Raw genomic sequence first — 20,156 nt, forward strand, 5'->3', positions numbered from 1 at the left:
AATCTGAAGAAAGAATGACTTAGAGTTTGCATATTGAAAGGTTTTCAAGAGAGATATTTGATCAGCCATCATTGTCTTTTTATGTGTCTTCTTCCATGCACAGATTTGTTACAGCTAGTTATTGTTGATCATAGTAATGCAGCTACCAGGAAAGAATAGAGGCTTCTGAAATATAAGGTCGTGATTGTTCTTTGCACAGATTAAAATGAAAAGCAAATAAGTGGCTTGTATGAATTCCTGGAAAGTATAAAATGCTGATTTTAAACTGACTTTAAAAAGAGTTCTCAGTCCAGTTTCAAAGCCTTATGTTGTTCTAGCTGTTAGGAAACACTGTGCAACTTTGGACAAAACTCCAATTAGAAAACGTTTTTATCTGTCTAAAACTGGTAGGAGAAGTTATTATTCCTACCTCATTGTATTGGTATATGAATGGAAGTATTTCAGTTGCCTAATGTAGTGAAAGTAATAAATTGTTTGACATTTAGTATTTTCTGTCTATAAAACAAGTGCAAGAAATGCCTGAAAATACTATTGAAACTGCAGGTTTCAACTTAATTCCTTGCTATTCTGATTAAAAGTGTATATTTTAATATTGAGAAATATCAGTTAGGCTATACACACTCCACTGCAAACATGAAGGAAAAAAAACCCACGCTCTCCACAAAGTGCTACATCTTTTCAGCAAAGCAAATAATCACCGACTTCTGCTGGATACAAACCTTGTTGTGAGAAAGACTAATTGTTTATTAAAGTTTAAGCTTCACATCCTTATTTAAAAACTTTTGATCCCGTGTGATAAACAAAATAGTGACTTAATTGCTTTCATTTTTGTTTTATCCTAAGAGCTCGTTGAAATGCTCCGTTTTCAAAAAAATTATGCAGACTTCCTTGAGAGACCTGAGTATAGATTCTGCAGCTGGCAACTGATCAGCAGTTGTCATTTACCTTTTTCACAGGTAAATTGGTTTTGGCAACAGTACATTTTTCAGGACCATTCTGCAATGATTGTAAATATATTTGTTATTTAATTTAGAAGAACAGCCTGATGTCAAACTTAATTATTTCCACTTAAACCAGAATCTATAGGTAAAAACAACAGTATACTGACCTAATATTAAAAGCATACCAAATGGATCTACTTCTGTATGAATATATTTGGTCATATATCAATTAATTTAGGATTCTGACTGAACGATTATATCCATGTCTTCTCCGACATTAAAATGATGGTTGATGCGAACAAGATATTTGGTTTAGTCTACAGGAATTGATTAGATATCAGCCATTATTAAAAATGTAAATAAAAATGATGACAGACAATTTAAATGCTAATCTCACTAGGGTTTAAATCAGGAACAATAGAGTTTCACAAATTATGATTTTATATTATGTTAAATCTTGTAAAAAATAGCTGGAAAAGAATGAATGCTACCTTTCATGGTCTAGGTGATAAAGGAGCTTAACTTTCTTTTCTATCAGTGATGGAAGTTTAATTTTTTTTTTACAGCATGCCAAAGGTGATGCCTTTTTTTTTTTTTCTGGAAGGAGCAACAGGTTTGCTCAAATGGATTTTATTTTTCAAATGAAGAATCCTATTTTTTAATCTATATTAATCGTTCAAGATGATTTCTAAACCTCAATATATTAAGTTTTACCCCCAAAAATTTTATCTGTTTGGTATCACAAAGTATAATAGGAAAATCATACTGAAAATTAATATAGTACGGACAGAGAAAACTCAGACTTAACACTTAATACTAGGAAATATGTTCTTACAAGTAATTTTGAGTTAACCAGTTATCAATTAGTCTTCACAAACAGGCATTCTTTAAGATCACATGTAAGATCTCCACATTTATGGTGATTATCTACCAGACATTACAAGGCCATTCAATTTAATTATTTAACTCACTGACATATATCCAAGAACAAAATATATATGCAAACACTCTTTATAGAGCTCAGAAAGATGCACGACTAGGATTTCAACAAAGAGTGATACAACATCAAAAATTATCAAACTCTGCCTGACTACTTTTCCCTGTATGTCAAAAAAAAAAAACCCTGAACCAAGTTATTTCCCTATGATTAAGAACACATTATTACCATATTTAAGAAGTATTTTCAGAGAACAATATAGTAAAACAACTCCTCATCTTTAAAATTTAGATTAAAATTTCTTGATTCTTTTGTAATTATGAGGCTTATACCTAATCTATCATTTTGAGATTTTACTTGTCTTTAGATCAACTATTTCAATATATTGTGTTAGAAATAAAATAATGAAACATACTTGCAATTAATAACTTTTAAAATTTAGTGTGTCTTGGCTTGTTTTCTACTATTTTCTTTCAGCTCATCGAATATTCTGGATCCGTTTGGAATTCTTATTCAATTCAATATTTGTGTTGTTTAAGGAGTGAATTATTCATAATGTGTGAGTTAGTCAAGCCAGCTGCTCAACCAACTAACAAAGAAAGAGATTATACTAAATCCCTCAGATTTCTGTATTCTTAAACAAAGGTTATTTTCCCCTCAACAGTAAGATGCAGCAGATTTAAGGATCTTGAAGAAACTCTAGTTCAGTCCTTTCTTGAGACGTGTGGCTAATCACTTCTGTTACAAATAATCCACATTAAAATTTGCTGCTTTAGACACAACAGCCTTTCATTAGTTTGCATGCAAGTCTGTGATCTGTGAATACATGCAGGTGATAATATACTGCAAAGAGATCGATCATGTGGTAATAGTAGTGAATGGTCTTGGCCTGAAATTTCGGAAAAAATATCTAATTCTTTAATATCTGTCTAACAACTGAACTCTTGACATCTCAGATGGGATTTCTGGTGATCACAATCACTGGCAGAGGTAATATGTTCAGTGTTTAATTTGTAATGCCAACTTTTACCCACACATTAAAAATAATTTCATATTCAGAATAAATTTTAAATTTGACCGGTTCACTTACCACCCTGATGTGTTACGAATTCAAATGTTATTCAGTTTATGAAAATAGTATGTTTTGCTCCTCTCCAGCTTACGCCTCTATGATGTCTTTTAACAACAACTTTATAAATCTAAGCATTTTACAGAGCGGCTGAAATAAGGACTGCAAAATCTACCATGCAAGCTTTCTACACGCTTAATTATACTGATGCTGAGATCTACATTTAACCTCATCATACTATGATCTCTCTCCAGTAAATGAAGGGAAAAAAAAAAAAACCATTATTTCAAGATAAATCCCTTCTTAAAGTAAATATCTATCTCATATGATAAATATTTACTTCCTAGATACCTAAATTTAGGTGAAAAGAGTCACCGTTAGGATACCTTGTATTTTTTATTCTCTACTCCTTGAGGAAAAAAGTACTACCATAATTCTGTGACCCATGCATATTTTACAATAATGTTAAATGCTACCTAAGAAATAAAAAACGTTATAGAGGTCAAACTGCATTCTCAAGTAAGGTGATCAAAAAAAATTACATTAAAAAAAAATAAAAAAATACCCCAATACTAGAAGCAGCAAAAAGGTTGGACTATGAAAAAATATTATTTTGTAGCTTCCTTTGGTTCAAAGTCAGATGTTTTTATTTGAAGTTCTTCTGAATCAAATTCCTTTTTATTTTTCTCCTGATAAATTACAGAATCATTTAGGTTGGGAAAGACCTTTAAGATCATCAAGCTTATCCATAAACCTAACACTGCCAAGTTCACCACTAAATCATGTCGCTAATCAAATAGAAAATTTTGGTAAAAGCATGACATGCAAACAAGTGGAACATAAATGGTATTCAGTCAATAACAGGTAATAGCCTACATTTGCATATTACTGGGATTTTTATTTTTAACTGTAGTTATCTGTTAACTGTAGTTAACTGTATTATACCAAAACTGATGTCTTTGTCAGAGAACTGCTACAAGAGATTAAGTACAAAAAAATGGAACACAAAAAAAGCATCTTTTCCCTAAATAAGGTTCCCCTAGTTCAAATGCTATCTTCAGGTCTCAGAAATAGGATGGATAAGAAAATCTCCCAAAGAAAGGGAACTGCCAATTTTAACACCTTTTCCATATAATATAGTCCAACAATAAATGTTACAAATGTCTAATACTAAGGATTATTCTAGTACATACCTAATCTCCGAAATGTTGGTGGCTCAAGTAGAACTACAGAAGAAAATATTTCAGATTATGAATTTTTCTATTATGCAGAATCAATTTAAGGGAGAAGGAAGGATGCAGAAAACAGCACTACACTGCAAAAATAGGCATTTATCATTAGGCAAGGGAGGTCCAATCAATCTCTTAGACGTCTCATCACTCATTTTCCAGGAGACCTTTCAAGATATGCTACTGTGTCAGTCCAGCATTTGCAATCCCCTTTTCCTTCCTTCTATAGTTAGAAGTGACAGATTTCAAACGATGTCAAGAACTAGTGCTGCTTTTAAAACTACCTGTTGTTAACAATTGTGGTAAGTAGTGACTGATGTTTGCCTTCACTACTTTCAATGAGATATGTTTGCATGACCTCTGGAGGCATGATCTATGGAACACCAATAACCAGCAGCAAAATTTGCCATATAGAAGGATAGTTTAATCTCTGTGAGGGTCAACTCCAGCCCTGTTACTATCCTGATAAGCAAGGTACTCTAAAACTACCATAGATAATTCGACATTAAATTACAGAAGTCATTACTGATCTGAATGATGGGGCAGAGTATACCCACAGCAAGCTTGCAGGTGACACTGAACTAGGAGAAGTGAGGCAGTGACTGGGAACATTGTGCTGCCATCCATAGGCTGGAGAAAGTGTCTGACAACCCTCATGAAGTTCAACAAGAACGAGTACAAAGTCCTGCACATAGTGAGGAACAACCTCGAACACCAGCATACGCTAGGTGCCACCCAGCTGGATAGCAGTCTGGAAGAAAAGGACCTGGAGTCCTGGTGGACACTAAGCTGAATAGAAACCAGCTACGCTTCTTGCAACAAAGGCTAACAGTGTCCTGGGCTGCTGCATTGTCAGCAGGTGGAGGGAGGTAATCCTTCTCTGCTACTCAGCACTGGTGGGGCTATACCTGGAGATCTGTGTTCAGTTCTGGGCTTCCTGGTATAAGAAGTAAGGGAAATAAGGAAGACTGAAAGTCCAGAGAAGCGCTGCTTAGATAGTTAAAGGATTGGAGCTTCTCACTCCTATGAGGAAATGTTGAAAGAGCAGGGGTAGTTCAGCAGATAAGATGGGGATCTGATCAATCTGACTCTTCTCAGTGGTGCTCAGTGACAGGACCACAGGCAATAGCCACAAACTGAAACAAGGACCTTCCATCCAAACATCAAGAAACACTTTTTTACTGTGTGGGTCACTGAATGTTGGCACAAGTTGCACAGGGTTGTTGTGGAGTCTCCCTCCTTGGAATATACAAAAGCCATCTGTATGTGGTCCTGGGCAAGGGGCTCTGAGTGGTCCTATTTAAACACAGAGGCTGGACCAGATGGCCTCCAGAGATCCACTCCTACCTCAACCATTTTGCAATTCTGTGATTATAAGCAGGAGAGGAACACAGCTTGCGATAAATAGGTATGCAAGCATTATATGTTACAACAAGGTAAACTTAAACATCTGGGTTTGACTCAGACAGTCAAGGTCTTAAGGTAATTAGGTGTGCAATTTAAGATGTACCTTCCAGGGACTGTACAGCGTGCTGTTCTCTGGGTAGCTACAACATAGCTTCCAAGCAGACAGGTTGAAACCACTGACAGATTTTAATGTGTTTCTGGTTTGGGGGTATTTGTAGCCGACATTGAAAGATCTTCTCATCTTGTATTCATTCCAACAGAATTGTGAAGTCTGCAGAAACCCTGTTCTTCTATGACTAACTTTCTCAAATTTCTTCGTTGCCCTCATTAATCAAAATAAACTCGACAAAATCATTTAAAAATCCATTTACACTCATAAGCAAAATACATTATTGGACAGGGAAACAACAGGGTTCATTACATACAGTGCTGTTTGAATCTGATGGTAATTGTCATGCTGTATGCTTGTAGATGAAAACACAGCTGGGACACAGGGAAACAGGTATATGAAACGATATTCAAAACAAGATTTCTATATGTGGTCAGCAACTTGCAGATCACTTCAAGAACATAAGCTACACTGGAAGACTTTTAAAAGTGCGTAGCACCTATTCATTTTGACTAAAATTTCTATGAACAGCTAGATGATAAGGATGTTAGCAAGCCTCAGCACATCAAGCAGATGCCTAAATGACAGTGGAGCTTTGCAGAAAGTTATACTGATTTTTATTGTTGAGATTCATGCAAGGTATTTTTATGTAGTTTATTTATGTGAATAAAAAATGACTGTAAACCAGAGTTTGAACTGAAAAACCACATGAAGTGCACTACTGTTATGTGATCCACTTCCACTGCATTTACTTTTAATAGTTTCATTGTACACACTGGATTTCCATATGGAAGTTGCAATATCCTACCATCCCAATCAGTTAAAAGTTACTGAAAAAAATAAAAATATGTTGCCAAAGAGGATGACTGAAGAGCCACACACACACTGAGCAATTTCTGTAACAATCTGATATAATCTACAATTTGACAGTTATAAAGAAAAAAAAAATGGAAAGGTGCTAAATAATGATTATAAATACTATGACCTTGTAAAAACATAAACAGAAAAAATGTATCTTTTAGTCTAAAGACATCATTTTATACAAATAAAACTTCATTACACATTTAAGTACACACTGAAGGTAGTGCTTTTTTGAAGGTCAAGAAACTGTATGCTGTCTCGCATATGGCCAGAACTTTTAATTAATTTGGACAGTTAATATAATCTAATATATCAATAAATACCTGATTTCACATGGACACACTATACATTCTAATGGGGATATTTATGAGAATAAATGCTTCACATGAATGAACTGCATGGAATGAGCAGCAGAAGTGGAATGCTTTTATCAAAACACTGTTCTGAACCTTTTATTTGTATTTTCTATTCATTATTGTCATAGCCCAATATTTTTGTGACCATGTGCAAAAGTGATTTACCTAGTGAAGATCCACTCTTCCACTAAATAAATTTATGCCAATATATTCAGTAGCAAATCATATGCTCAGTATATCATGAGACACTGAATAAATGTCAGGTAAGTTGCCTGTGTGTAGGATAAGGAAATAGTAGTATCGCTACTCTGCCACAACTTTTTATTTGAACAACATCTCATGACAGCTTTCAAAGCATTTACTGAAACTTTACTGGTATTTACTAAACTTTACTTATAGAAAACTGTGTTTGGAAATAAATGTCACATATAACTATGATGAACCATTATAATTTTGACTGTTTAAAAATTTTTACACTGTCATTTATCTACACAAGAACCGCCAGGCATATTAACAGGACTTTTGGACAATTTTAGAATTAGCCAAAAGACAAAAAGGATGCCCTTGCATTGTATCCTTGCATTGTATCAATGCCCTGCATTGAACTGTCACATCCTCCTTAAGATAAAATATCAGCTGACAAGATAGCACCACAGCCAAAGAAGATGTTATAAAAATAGAAAAAAAATTAGCTTTACTGCATGATCTATATAGGAAAAGTATATAAATGAGAACATATTCTCCCTCTATTGACTATAATCAAGAAATTGCTGTTTCACAAGGAAGTGAAACGTCAGGACAAAATTTCTGCCAAATTGATAAGATAATGAACATCAACTTAGAAGCTTCCCTGAAAATTCTGTTTTCTTCAAGTGAGAGGTTATTAATTCTTAATTTAATTAATTTATATTTGTTTACTTGAATTTAACATTAAAAATGCATTCAAAATATTGCCAAACTTCCCCACATTCTCAAATTTATATTATTCTGATACAGAGAGGCATTCAAATTGAATGATGCTTAATTCACTTGCATAAAACCATGCATTTAGCAACATTTGAGATGCCACATAGTGTCTGAGAATCCACACAGGGTCGGTGAAAATGGTATTGGATTTATGAGCAAACACTTCTAGAAGACCTGCTGGGAGCCAGGCAGTATGATAATCCATGGCACTTCTCAAATCAGTACATAGGTTTGTTCCTACATGCCAAGAACTGCACTAGATCTTTGTTGCGTGAAGTTAGAGATTGACTGACACAGAGCTAGACCCTCCATTTTTCTTACTCAAAACATCCTTTATTTTTTTAATCTACTCCAATATACTAGGTCCAACACAAAAAAAAAAACAAAAAAACCCACAACCAAAAAAACAACCCTGAGACTGTGCCTGTAACTCTTCTAATTAAACAAATTAAGAAAACCAACTATGATCACCTTCAAAATAGTTCCCCTCTGAGTTGACACACAGCTGCATATGGTGCTGACAACATTCAAAGCAATTCCTTAGAGCATTTTCAGAAAGCCTGCTGAAGATCTCTGTTGTTTTTGCTTTCACATCTTTTACCAACAAAAAATAGGTTCCTTTGAGCACTGCCTTGATCTTTGAGATCTCTTTACCATAAACCTCGGTCAGTAACTGAAAAGTTGTGATTATGCTTTTTTTCAGTTTCACAAGAAACTTAATGTTAACTTCCTGCTCAGTCTTGCACATAAACATTTTCTGTCTAAGGGTAAGAAAAAGGTCTATATTTTATCCTGTGTCCACTTGTGCTGAGTGAAGTAATCAGGTTGATAGCTTGTCTCACTGTGACAAGTTAGAACATGTTCCATAATCATGTCTTGGTCTCCCCCTCCCACTCTTGGTTCCTGAGCTAGAGGGTGAATCTTTGCCTTTTTTGCGCCAGACGTCATATATTGAAAAGGTCAGAACTTGATGAACCTCTGTCTGATGGCTGCCTTGTTAACTGTTTTTTTTCAGCAGTATAGAAAAATGTCTCTTTGCCAAATGCCAGCTGAGTTGTGGAAGGAATTTACAAATTTGCCTCATCATGTCAATTATCCATGCTAGGTTTAAAAGGGTTATTCCTTGATTATTATGAAAATTAATATACTTTAAAATCATATACAGCCAGATATAATACGTGTATTTTGAGGGGATTTAGAGGCTTAACTTTTCCTACAGGTTCCCTACAACATTTCTGCATAAATAATAAGAGAACCCAAGTGCATTAGTTTAATTTCTTTCCAGTGTTTTACAGGGTATTTAAGTACTTCACTTTATAAGGACTGGATTGTTTCTGCCCCTGAGCAAGAAAACTAATTTAGATGCCTATATTAGTTTCACTGGAGCCACACAATGTATTTAATACTCAAAGAATATGCATTGTCCTACTGATGTGATTTGCAAGCCTCTGAAAGTGATATTATTAAAATCATTGCAGAGAGAGAAAGGCGATAGTATCTGTGCTTTACCTTACGCTATTTTGTAGTTTTCACAGTTGGCCACTGATCTAATACTTCCAATACCTGATGAGGGCCTACAAGAAAGCTGGGGAGGGACAGTTTACAAAGGCTTGTTGTGATAAGGCTAAGGGCAGTGGGTATAAACTGGAGAGGGGCAGATTTAGACTAGACATAAGGAAAAATTTCTTCACCATGAGAGTGGTGAGGCACTGGAACAGATTGCTCAAGGAAGTGCGGCTGCCCTCTCCCTGGAGGTGTTCAAGGCCAGGATGGATGGAGCCTTGGGCAGCCTGACCTAGTGGGATGTCCCTGCCCATGGCAGGGGAGTTGGAACTAGATGATCTTTAAGGTCCTTTCCAATCAAAACTATTCTATGATTCTATGAATCTTTTACAAGAAGTTGCAAAAAACATACATTTTAAACACGGCACATGAGTGGAGTACCAGTTATCTTTAACTTAACTATTTCTGCAAGTAACTATTTGGGCTCTTTTTGTCATTTGCTTCATTGCTGAGAAATATTAAAACATGACTATAGCATCCTCATTCTTTCCTAGACATGATATTCTAGGCACTCAGTATCATGTGTTAACTCCTAACTCTTTTTTGTAAATTCCTTCAGCAGCCCTGCTGTCATTTGCAGCTTCTCACACTCTTAAGAAACACCATAAAAATAATGTTTTACCCAATGGAAGCTGTACACGTCCTTGGCTCGTGTTGTAGCCTCAGCATTAATAGATACATTACACTGTGTATAGAAAATTAGCAAAATCAAGCTTTTCATCTTAGTAAATGTGATTATATCACTAATAAACAAGATAGGGTTAGGCAGAGGGTCAAACATGCTGATGAATTGCATGGAATGTTTCCAGATACAGCTTAAGTCAGGGAATAGGAAATACAAGCATAGAAGAAATCATTCAGGTTTGGAAAAGGAGCAGAGAAAAAAAAGGAGAATTCAGTAATACAGATAAAAATCCTTCTATACTGTTTATTTACCTTCAGGGCCAGAGGTTCATGTCTTAGATTAAACCACAGACAAGGTTAGACTTTTACGTATATAAAATTAGCAAGGATTCAGGCAAACTGTTTTGTTCCCTTGAGCTGTGGAGATGGTAATCAGTACATCATGCATCATGGGGAAGGTAATCATTAGATGATGGGTCAGATCATCAGAGAACTAGATGAGAACAAATTTAGCTATTCTACCCAGACTTTAATGTGCATCACTTTCCTCAGGTATAGATTTTCACATCTAACTAAAAGGTTCACAAGAACTTTCTATTAAAAAAGAATGAAATAGAAGTATATGTGTATGTGTGTATATATGCATGCACCAATATATGCTGGGGGCCATCCAGCTGGAACGCTTGGTAGAACAGAAGCCAGCAGTGTGTCCATGCTGCAATGAAAGCTAACACTGTTATTGAGCTACATTAGACAAAGTTTGTCAGTAGGTTAGGGGAGGTGAACCTTCCTGTCTGCTCAGCACTGGTGTGGCCAAACCTGGAGTGCTGTGCCCAGTTCTAGATTCCTCAGCACAAGAGAGACATGGGCATACTGCAGAGAATTCAATGAAGGGCCACAAGAGTGATGAAGGGATTGAACATCTCTCCTATGAAGAAAGGCTGAGAGAACTGGGACAGTTCTGCCTGGAGGAGAGAAAGCTCATGGGGATCTTGCTAGTGTGCATAAACATCTGAAAGAATAGTGCATGGAGAACGGAGCCAGGCTGTTTCCAGTGGTGACCAGGGAGAGGACCAGAAGCAATGGGCACAAACTCAAACACTGGGGTTTCCCTCTGACCAGCATGAAAAAATTTATACTTTGAGGGTGACTGTGCCCTGACACAGGCCTTGGAGGAATTCAAAAGGTATTTAGATGTGATTCCGAGCAACTGGCTTTAGGTGTTCCTGCTTGAGCAGAAGTGTTGGACCAGATGAACTCCAGAGTACCATTCCAACCTCAACCATTCTCTACAACTCTCTACAACTACCTGAAAGGAGGTTGTGGAGAGGAGGGAGCTGGCCTCTTCTCCCAAGTGACTGAGGACAGGACAAGGGGGAATGGCCTGAAGCTCCGCCAGGGGAGGTTCAGGCTGGATATCAGAAAAAAAGTCTTCACAGAAAGAGTCATCGGGCACTGGAACAGGCTGCCCAGGGAGGTGGTCAAGTCACCTTTCCTGGAGGTGTTTAAGGAACGGGTTGATGAAGTGCTTAGGGGCATGGTTTAAGCGAGTGTTGGGAATGGTTGGACTCGATGATCCAATGGGTCCTTTCCAACATGGTGATTCTATGATTCTATGATTCTATGATAATGTCTGTGTTAATCTTCTCATGTCAAAAAAGACATATCCATAAACTGTCTTTAGTGGTTTTGCTTTGTATTACGTATGCTAATTTTGTTTCATTTTTTAAAAAATATTAAAATAGTGTCATTCAAATTTAATTTAAAAATACTGCTGAAAATTGAGGGCAGCTGTGGTACTTCTGGATATGAAAAGTAGCTTCTTGGAATTTTTCAACAACCAACAAAACGTCAGCTTAACAGTATCTTTTGTTTGTTTCTTAACTTGCATGTTTGATAACTTACAATGAAGAATGCTATTAAAAATCACAGGAATATTGTTTATTATAAGCTTGTGAATGAATAATTCAAGTAAAAAATCTAAAATTCTTCTGCATTAACAGGTTTTAAGGCTCCCACCACATTTCCGCTCTCCCTGTATTCTTTAAGAGTGAATATATATTAAGATATGTTTTCTGACCAGATCAACACAAAATATTTGGAACATCTATTGAAAGTAAGTAACTACATCTTACCTATTAGAATGTGAAATAATTTCTTATATTGGTCAAGCCACCAGTCTTTCCAGTTTGACTTGAATGAAGAAATACAAAATGGTTTAGTTCAGCAGGTAGTTTCAGGCAAATCAAAGGAGCAAAATTAAACTAAATTTCTGTGGCGACATTGAAGATTCTATTATTTAAGTTTCAGTTTCATAATACTTTCCCTTTAATATGTTAATACTGGTGGGCTTCTCCTAAATTCTTCTATTGAATTTTGAATTACATTGCTTGATATCCTATTACTCTAGTGTGACTACATTGGCAATATAATTACTGCACCTTGAAGTGAAATGAGGTATCATAAAAACTCAGGATATAAATTTAAGCCTTCATTTTAAGAGGATCTCAATACTATCTTTCCAATCTGATCATAATCTTTGCAGTCTATGATTTCATCTTTCTTAGTGAATTAAAAGTAAGGAACCTGAATCTTTTTGTCTCAAAGGTCCAACGATTAACTTTTAATTTTGACCTGGCTTCTCTCCAGACATATTCAATTAATTTTTGGTGCAATGAAAGTGATAGTGTTTTATTTGATTTATACTTAGGTATTAGCCATAGTAGGAAAAAATTTACGTTTTGTTAATAAAAAGTAAATTTTCACCTCTGGGTCTCAATTTTTTTTTCTTGAAATGTTGTTATATCTTAAGTTTAATCTGGAATCAATTTTAAAACACTTTTTTGGCATTATAGCAAACATTTATATGATATATACCCAATTATAGAGAAATAACAGTGCAAAAGGGTTAATTTTCAGATTAAATTGAATATAGAATTGCCAGAAGTATTTTAGTCTAAAATATACCTTACTCACTGTTCCCTTGCTTCCTGGCTGTTGGAAGAAATATGTTCTTTCTAAAAGTTGCACTTGAATCTAAGGAAAGAAGTTCTGTGAGAAATTTTCTAAAAGATACATAACGGAATTAAGTTTGAGGTTAGCACAGCTCTTTTAGGAGTTTATAGGTGGGTGTCAATGGCACAAGGTATCAGGGATACATGTTTACATTTGCCCTGCTTATCTATGATAGGCAGTGGAAATCCAGGATTCAATTCAGTTGCTAAACATGGGATATAGTGATACTTCAGATAACTTAAGGTTTCTAGGATATTCTCAAAATGTGGACACAATTCAGTTGCATAAATAAGGGACATTAGAGGTGTTGGCAGTGTCTCAGGGTATCCTTATGTGTTAGGGCCACAGAGACACCAGAAAAGCCAGAGGTGGGTACTGCGGAGTATGGATAAAACTACTCCGCTGCACGGAAGAGAAGGACCTGGGGGTGCTGGTTGACAGCCGACTGAACATGAGCCAGCAGTGTGCCCAGGTGGCCAAGAAGGCCAACGGCATCTTGGCTTGTATCAGAAATGGGGTCACCAGCAGGTCCAGGGAGGTTATTCTCCCTCTGTACTCGGCACTGGTGAGACCGCACCTCAAATACTGTGTTCAGTTCTGGACCCCTCACCACAAGAAGGATGTTGAGGCTCTGGAGCGTGTCCAGAGAAGAGCAACAAAGCTGGTGAAGGGGCTGGAGAACAAGTCTTATGAGGAGCGGCTGAGAGAGCTGGGGTTGTTTAGCCTGGAGAAGAGGAGGCTGAGGGGAGACCTTATTACTTTCTACAACTACCTGAAAGGAGGTTGTGGAGAGGAGGGAGCTGGGCTCTTCTCCCAAGTAACAGGGGACAGGACTAGAGGGAATGGCCTGAAGCTCCATCAGGGGAGGTTCAGGTTGGATATCAGAAAAAAATTCTTCACAGTAAGAGTCATTGGGTACTGGAACAGGCTGCCCAGGGAGGTGGTCGAGTCACCTTCCTTGGAGGTGTTTAAGGAACGGGTGGATGAAGTGCTTAGGGACATGGTTTAGGGAGTGTTAGGAATGGTTGGACTCGATGATCCAATGGGTCCTTTCCAACCTTGTGATTCTGTGATTCTGTGATTCTGTGATACTCAGTTATACAGGGAATAGCTATTAACACTATGGATAAAGAGCTACAACACTCAGCTCGGTAACGTGGTGATCACAATACAGAGGTAAGCAAAGTATGTGATGCTGTATTGATTGGAGGAATGCAGCTAAAATTTATGAGCCATACATTTAGAATTTGTAGTGAGATTGGAAGCTTCTAAACATAAAAATATTTTGAAATTTTCTCTTTAAATTATTTCAGCTGACTCTTTATATCCCCTAGAACCACAGAATCATAGAATCATAAACCAGCCCAGGTTGCAAGTGAAATTGAAAGATCTCCTGATGAGAATGAGACCACTTCAGAGTTGTGGTAAATGGACAGCTGGAGGCTGGTCACAAGTGGTGTCCCCCACAGCTCAGTGCTGGGTCCAGCCCTGTTCAATGTCTTTATCAATGACCTGGATGAGGGGATCAAATGCACTCTAAGTAAGTTTGTGGATGACACTAAGCTGGGTGGAAGTGTCGATCCGCTGGAAGACAGGGAAGCTCTTCAAGGGGGTCTGGACAGGCTGAACCAATGGGCTGAAGCCAATGGCACGAGGTTTAACAAGGCCAAATGCTGGGTCCTGCACTTGGGGTACAACAACCCTACGCAGTGCTACAGACTAGGGGAAGAGTGGCTGGAGAGCTGCATGGAAGAGAAGGACCTGGTGGTGTTGGTTGACAGCCGACTGAACATGAGCCAGCAGTGTGCCCAGGTGGCCAAGAAGGCCAATGGCATCTTGGCTTGTATCAGAAACGGTGTGGCCAGCAGGTCCAGGGAGGTTATTCTCTCTCTGTACTCAGCACTGGTGAGAACGCACCTTGAGTACTGTGTCAGTTCTGGGTCCCTCACCACAAGAAAGATGTTGAGGCTCCGGAGTGTGTCCAGAGAAGAGCAACAAAGCTGCTGAAGGGGCTGGAGAACAAGTCTTACCAGGAGCGGCTGAGAGAGCTGGAGTTGTTTAGCCTGGAGAAGAGGAGGCTGAGGGGAGACCTCATTGCTCTCTACAACTACCTGAAAGGAGGATGTAGAGAAGAGGGAGTGGCCTCTTCTTCCAAGTGACAGGGGACAGGATATGGGTGAATGGCCTCAAGCTCTGCCAGGGGAGGTTCAGGGTGGACATCAGAAAAAATTTTTTTCACAGAAAGGGTCATTGGGCACTGGCAGAGGCTGCCCAGGGGGATGATTGAGTCACCATCCCTGGAGGTATTTAAAAGATAAGTGAATGAGATACTCAGGGCGTGGTTTATTGGTTGATAGGAAAGGTTGAACTCGATGATCCAAGAGGTCTTTTTCAACCTAGTGATTCTGTGATTCTGTGATTCATATCTTAGGCACACACACACATTACCTGGTATTTTACATAAGGCTATTGAAAAGGAAAGTAGACTTTTTAATCTTTGTTGTTTTTCACCATTTTCAACAATTCACGGAACAAACAAAATAGCCGTATTCTTTTCATCTGACTTATGTCAATAGCCTCATTCAGCTCCATAGTGGTAGGTCTGCAGATACTAATTATAAAGAATACTATTACTAAGAACTAAGGCAGGGACTAGTAACCAACAAAGCCTGCATGAACTCTTTATATACAATAAAAGCTAGAGGTGAGTCTGGTGTATGAACAGTTTAAGATACCTTCTGTAAGTGCTTGGCATACTTAAAAGCACATTTTAAAGAGTGCAGTAATACACAGTGTTGTGTGCTAGCTTCTAAGTTGGCATAAATTTTGAAAAATAAAAAGCTTACACTCCTGATAAAGAAATCTTTAAATTTGTCATATGTGACTGTTTCTTTTGAAATACATTTTATATCAGAAAACAAAAAAAAAAAAAATAGCAGCCAAACACCCACTCTGCCCCTGACTCACCCCTCTCTCCTGTGGGATAGGGACAAAATAGAAGGAAGGGAAGAAAACTCATGGATCAAGATAAAGACAGTTTAATAGGGAAAACAAAACCTGTACGCACAAGCAAAGCAAAAAGAGAAACTAGTTCACTACTTCTTGTTGGCTGGTAGATGTCTAGCCATGTCCTCCTAAACAGGATGTCATTACATCTAACAGTTGCTTGGGAAGACAAATGTCATAACCACAACAGTCTTCCCCCTTATTCCTCCTTTCCCTGAGCTTTTTACTGCTGAGCATGACACCACATGGTATGGAATATACCTTTGGTCAGCTGAGGTCAACTGTCTTTGCTGTGACACCTCTCAACCTCTTGCCGACTGCCAGCCTGCTGGCTTTTGTAAGGACAGTGATGTAGAGAAGAGAGAAAGCCTTGATGCTGTGTAAGCACTGCTCAGCAATAGCCAAAACACTGATGCATTATCATCACTGTTCCAGCCACAAGTGCAAAGCACAGCTGCCATGAAGGAAGTTAACTCCACTCCAGCCAGAACTAGTAAATAGCTGAAAGCAGAATATTTACATACAAGGAGAATGATCACAGAATCATGGAAGCATTGATAGGAAGGGAGCTCCAAAGGACCTCCAGTTGTCAACTAGTTCAACCTCTCACTCAAATCTGGGCTAATGCCAACACTAGATTAGGTGATCACCTGGTCTAGCTAATTCAGGAAAAACTGCTATTGTGAAGATTGCTTAGCCTGTGAAAAACTCACTGCAGTGATTCTGTTTTCTGAATGATTCTTCCCTCAGTCAATATCTGACCCGTACTGTCCATGCTACAACTTGTCATATTTGCCCCTTCTTACATTTTGTGGGGCTCCTAACAAGAATTTGGTTCCATGATCGTCACCAAGAAATCTTACATTGTTATTAGGTTATCACTTAGCTTCCTCTTCACCAGACTAGACTTAGCCAGCTTCCTCAGTCTCTCCTCTCCCAGCTGACATACCATCTTAGTAGCCCATCACTGGAGTTTCTAATCTTTCTCTCTATGCCTTTGAATTCCAGTGCAAAACTGGAAGCAATATTCCTGGTGCAGCCTTAGCAGCAGCAGTTACTACGGGAATAATAACTTCACATGGTAGCGAGAGCAGGGGCAGAATGATAACTTGGATTCACCTCAGACCCCAGAGTACTCCCGAAGCCCTCCCATACTCATTTCCAGAACTTTCCTAGATTATTCAGTAGCTGCAGATAATAAATTGATGAGAGTTTCCACAATAACAGTGATATTATTGTTATTGTTATCATTGTCATTATTATTATTATTATTATTATTATTATTATTATTATTAAATTAAAAAAATACCTGAGGTGGAAGCAGTGGCAATCTGATATAAGCAAGTAGCATACTTAGGTCATTGCATCGCCTCTGCATATCATATTTCACCCACATCATTAAGGCATGAAAAATAGTCTCTTCATCAGGAACGTTCACATCATCACTAGCAAGAAGTTTATGGAGCTCATCAGCTGGTAGAAGTAAAAATTCTTGATTTCTTATAACTTCCATTATGTTCTCCTGAGAAAAAGAAAGTATTTCAGATTCAGTAATACTGGAAGAAAATAAAAGTAGATGTTAAAACTAATAAACTGATAAGATTAGTCAATATCTGCCACACCCAGTTCTTTTACAGCTCATGAGATAAAACAAACTAAAGAAGATTAGAATAGCTATCGCTGTAATTCATATATAAATATATTCAGAAAACAATATTAAGATTATATGGCAATATTGTAATTAAAAATAGTCAGAACCAGGAAAAGCAAAGGCAGATCTGCTTACTGTTTGAAAATTTTTATAAAAGTTAGTGTAATTGAATACATTATGTATATTGTAAATCCTTACATGCACACAATATATTTTCCTGTATTTTTTCACTATCAGTCTGATCTATTTCTCAAATAACTTATCAGTCATATATAGTTATATTATCAATATTTAGATGATTGCTGTCTATATCTATGACAAGGCTGAGAGGAAGATCAATACCATGAACTTAGCATTGCTTCTTGAACTTGTTTAGAAGAGATTGTTGACATCCAGCTAATACACAAAATGTACACAGGAATTCAACCTCAAAATACTGAAATTCATAACACATTAAGGAATAACTATAAAAAAACCTTTACAAACCATATTAAAACATACAAATAGAAACTATATAAAGTAAATAAAAATGTTTAATTCAATTGGCTGAATCCTAAGGACTGGATTAAACACTCTCTGAACTCCCTACCCTACAGTAACAGGATACAACAGAAGCACATTTCTATGAGGTAATGTTCTCAAATGTTGCTTTTAGGGTATTTGATCTCTGTGGAGAAACTCCAAATATTTTCTCATGTTCTTGATTCACAGACAATTGTGAGAATAAAATTATGTAGGTATAAGGAGGCACAAGACCCTCCCTCTAGGAAAAAAACCCCTAATTTTTCACATAAAACAAAAATGTAAAAAGTATTGGAGGGATAAGTAAGCTACAATACAGAATTGTTTTTAATTGATAACTAGATTAAAACATGACTCAGTTCTTTTTTTTAATTGCTTTAAATATCAATAGCTACCTAAACCCCGAGATTTTATGGTGTAAGGTTTTAATCCATTGAGTCCTGATAAAGTTTAAACTGTGTGACTAAAACACTGAACATTAGCTTAGAATTGTAAGGGAACTAGTTTGCAGGAACTTAAACACAAGTTGCCTTAATTCATTTTAATTAAAAAGCCATAAAACTCAGAAAATTTCATTGCACTTCTCACTAAAATGATTTCTAAGCCAAAGTTTAATTAAGGTTGGTTAAACTGACATTAAATCCCATTATGAAAAAAAATATAACTCTACTTCTTAATAGGAACCAGCATCCAACTTTGCGATAGCATATTAATCCAAAGACATAATATTATTGAGAAGTAATGCAATGGTGGAATATACTTTATGCACTCACAGAACTTAATTAATTTTGAATAACAGTCAGAGCAGGGTCTCTAAATTCAAAATGGTAATTTTAGGTTTGTTTAAGTTTTTTATGTTTTTTAATTGTCTTTTCATTTGGATAAGTGCTTAAGGAGAATATATGCCAATCTCTATACTGATTTACCATTGACTGAAAGTAGAATCTAACAGAGTTTTCAGACAAAACATATGAGCTCAAATTGGCTCTTCTAAACATCTGTACTTACACTAGTTTCATGTTACTCAGGGCCAAGTAGTATAGAAAATGCTATTTAATAAAATTCTTTATATAACTATGTCTTCTGTGTATACATGTATATACATTTATATAGGGTACATATATAGTTGTATATAAAACAGCAATAAAATCCATGTTCTAGATCTTCAGAGCTAAAAGCTCTCTCCTTCAAGTGTTTAACATTTCCTAAACTGACTATTGAATGTTTAGAACTTCGTAGGTTCTATATTAATTTCTTGAGATTTATTTCCTTTGGAGTAGCAAATCATATTTCAGTGGCTTGTTTTATCATAATAACAGAAATAATGTATTATATGCTTGTTGCTGAAAAACATCTGTCTTTAAAAAAAACATATTCAGTCTTAATTCTTGCATTTCAGGAAACAGGATACAAAAATTGCCTGCATGCTATAGGTTAAAATCATCAGGATAAATTAAATAAATTTTAAATTCTCCTGAACTTAAGGTGCAAGGTAGGAACTGAAATACTCAGTCCTGCTCTGGTTAAGTGCCTTCAGGTATTCTCAAGTCCTCATGGGCAGAGAAACTTTAATTTTGAGAATAAGGGTTCTCAGTGTTTAAACCTGCATAACATAAAAAGGTTGTATGATAGAGGTGTATGAGTTTTAAGGATCTATAGCTTTTGACTCTGATACTTAAGAAGATTCGTAGATCTGGTCTTCACTGTCTCATAAGTCTCATAACATCAGCTTGGCCGTGACTAATGCCTCTTCTCTAAGGGTCATTCACTTAGACTTTCCTTTCAGCAAGAACTGTAATGTTCTAATTAAGTAGTGTAGAGGATTTTTGCTTTTAAATTAGAAATGGTAACTTGAGGTAGAAAGTATGAAAGTCTTTGAACTCACTTGGAGAAATCTGTC

At 36.7% G+C, this 20,156-nt stretch overlaps 1 protein-coding gene across 2 annotated transcripts in view; it reads right to left on the reverse strand.

The window, feature by feature from the left end:
• The window catches only part of KLHL1 (kelch like family member 1), a 214,403-nt gene that overhangs the window by 67,256 nt on the left and 126,991 nt on the right, over positions 1-20,156 (reverse strand). For both annotated transcript variants that reach the window (XM_054056354.1, XM_054056355.1), the window contains exon 5: positions 17,393-17,605. In XM_054056354.1, the coding sequence (XP_053912329.1) occupies positions 17,393-17,605 (213 nt within the window). The remainder of the gene's footprint in view (positions 1-17,392; positions 17,606-20,156) is intronic.

Source organism: Cuculus canorus, chromosome 1, assembly GCF_017976375.1.
Source record: "Cuculus canorus isolate bCucCan1 chromosome 1, bCucCan1.pri, whole genome shotgun sequence".
NCBI lineage: Eukaryota > Metazoa > Chordata > Aves > Cuculiformes > Cuculidae > Cuculus > Cuculus canorus.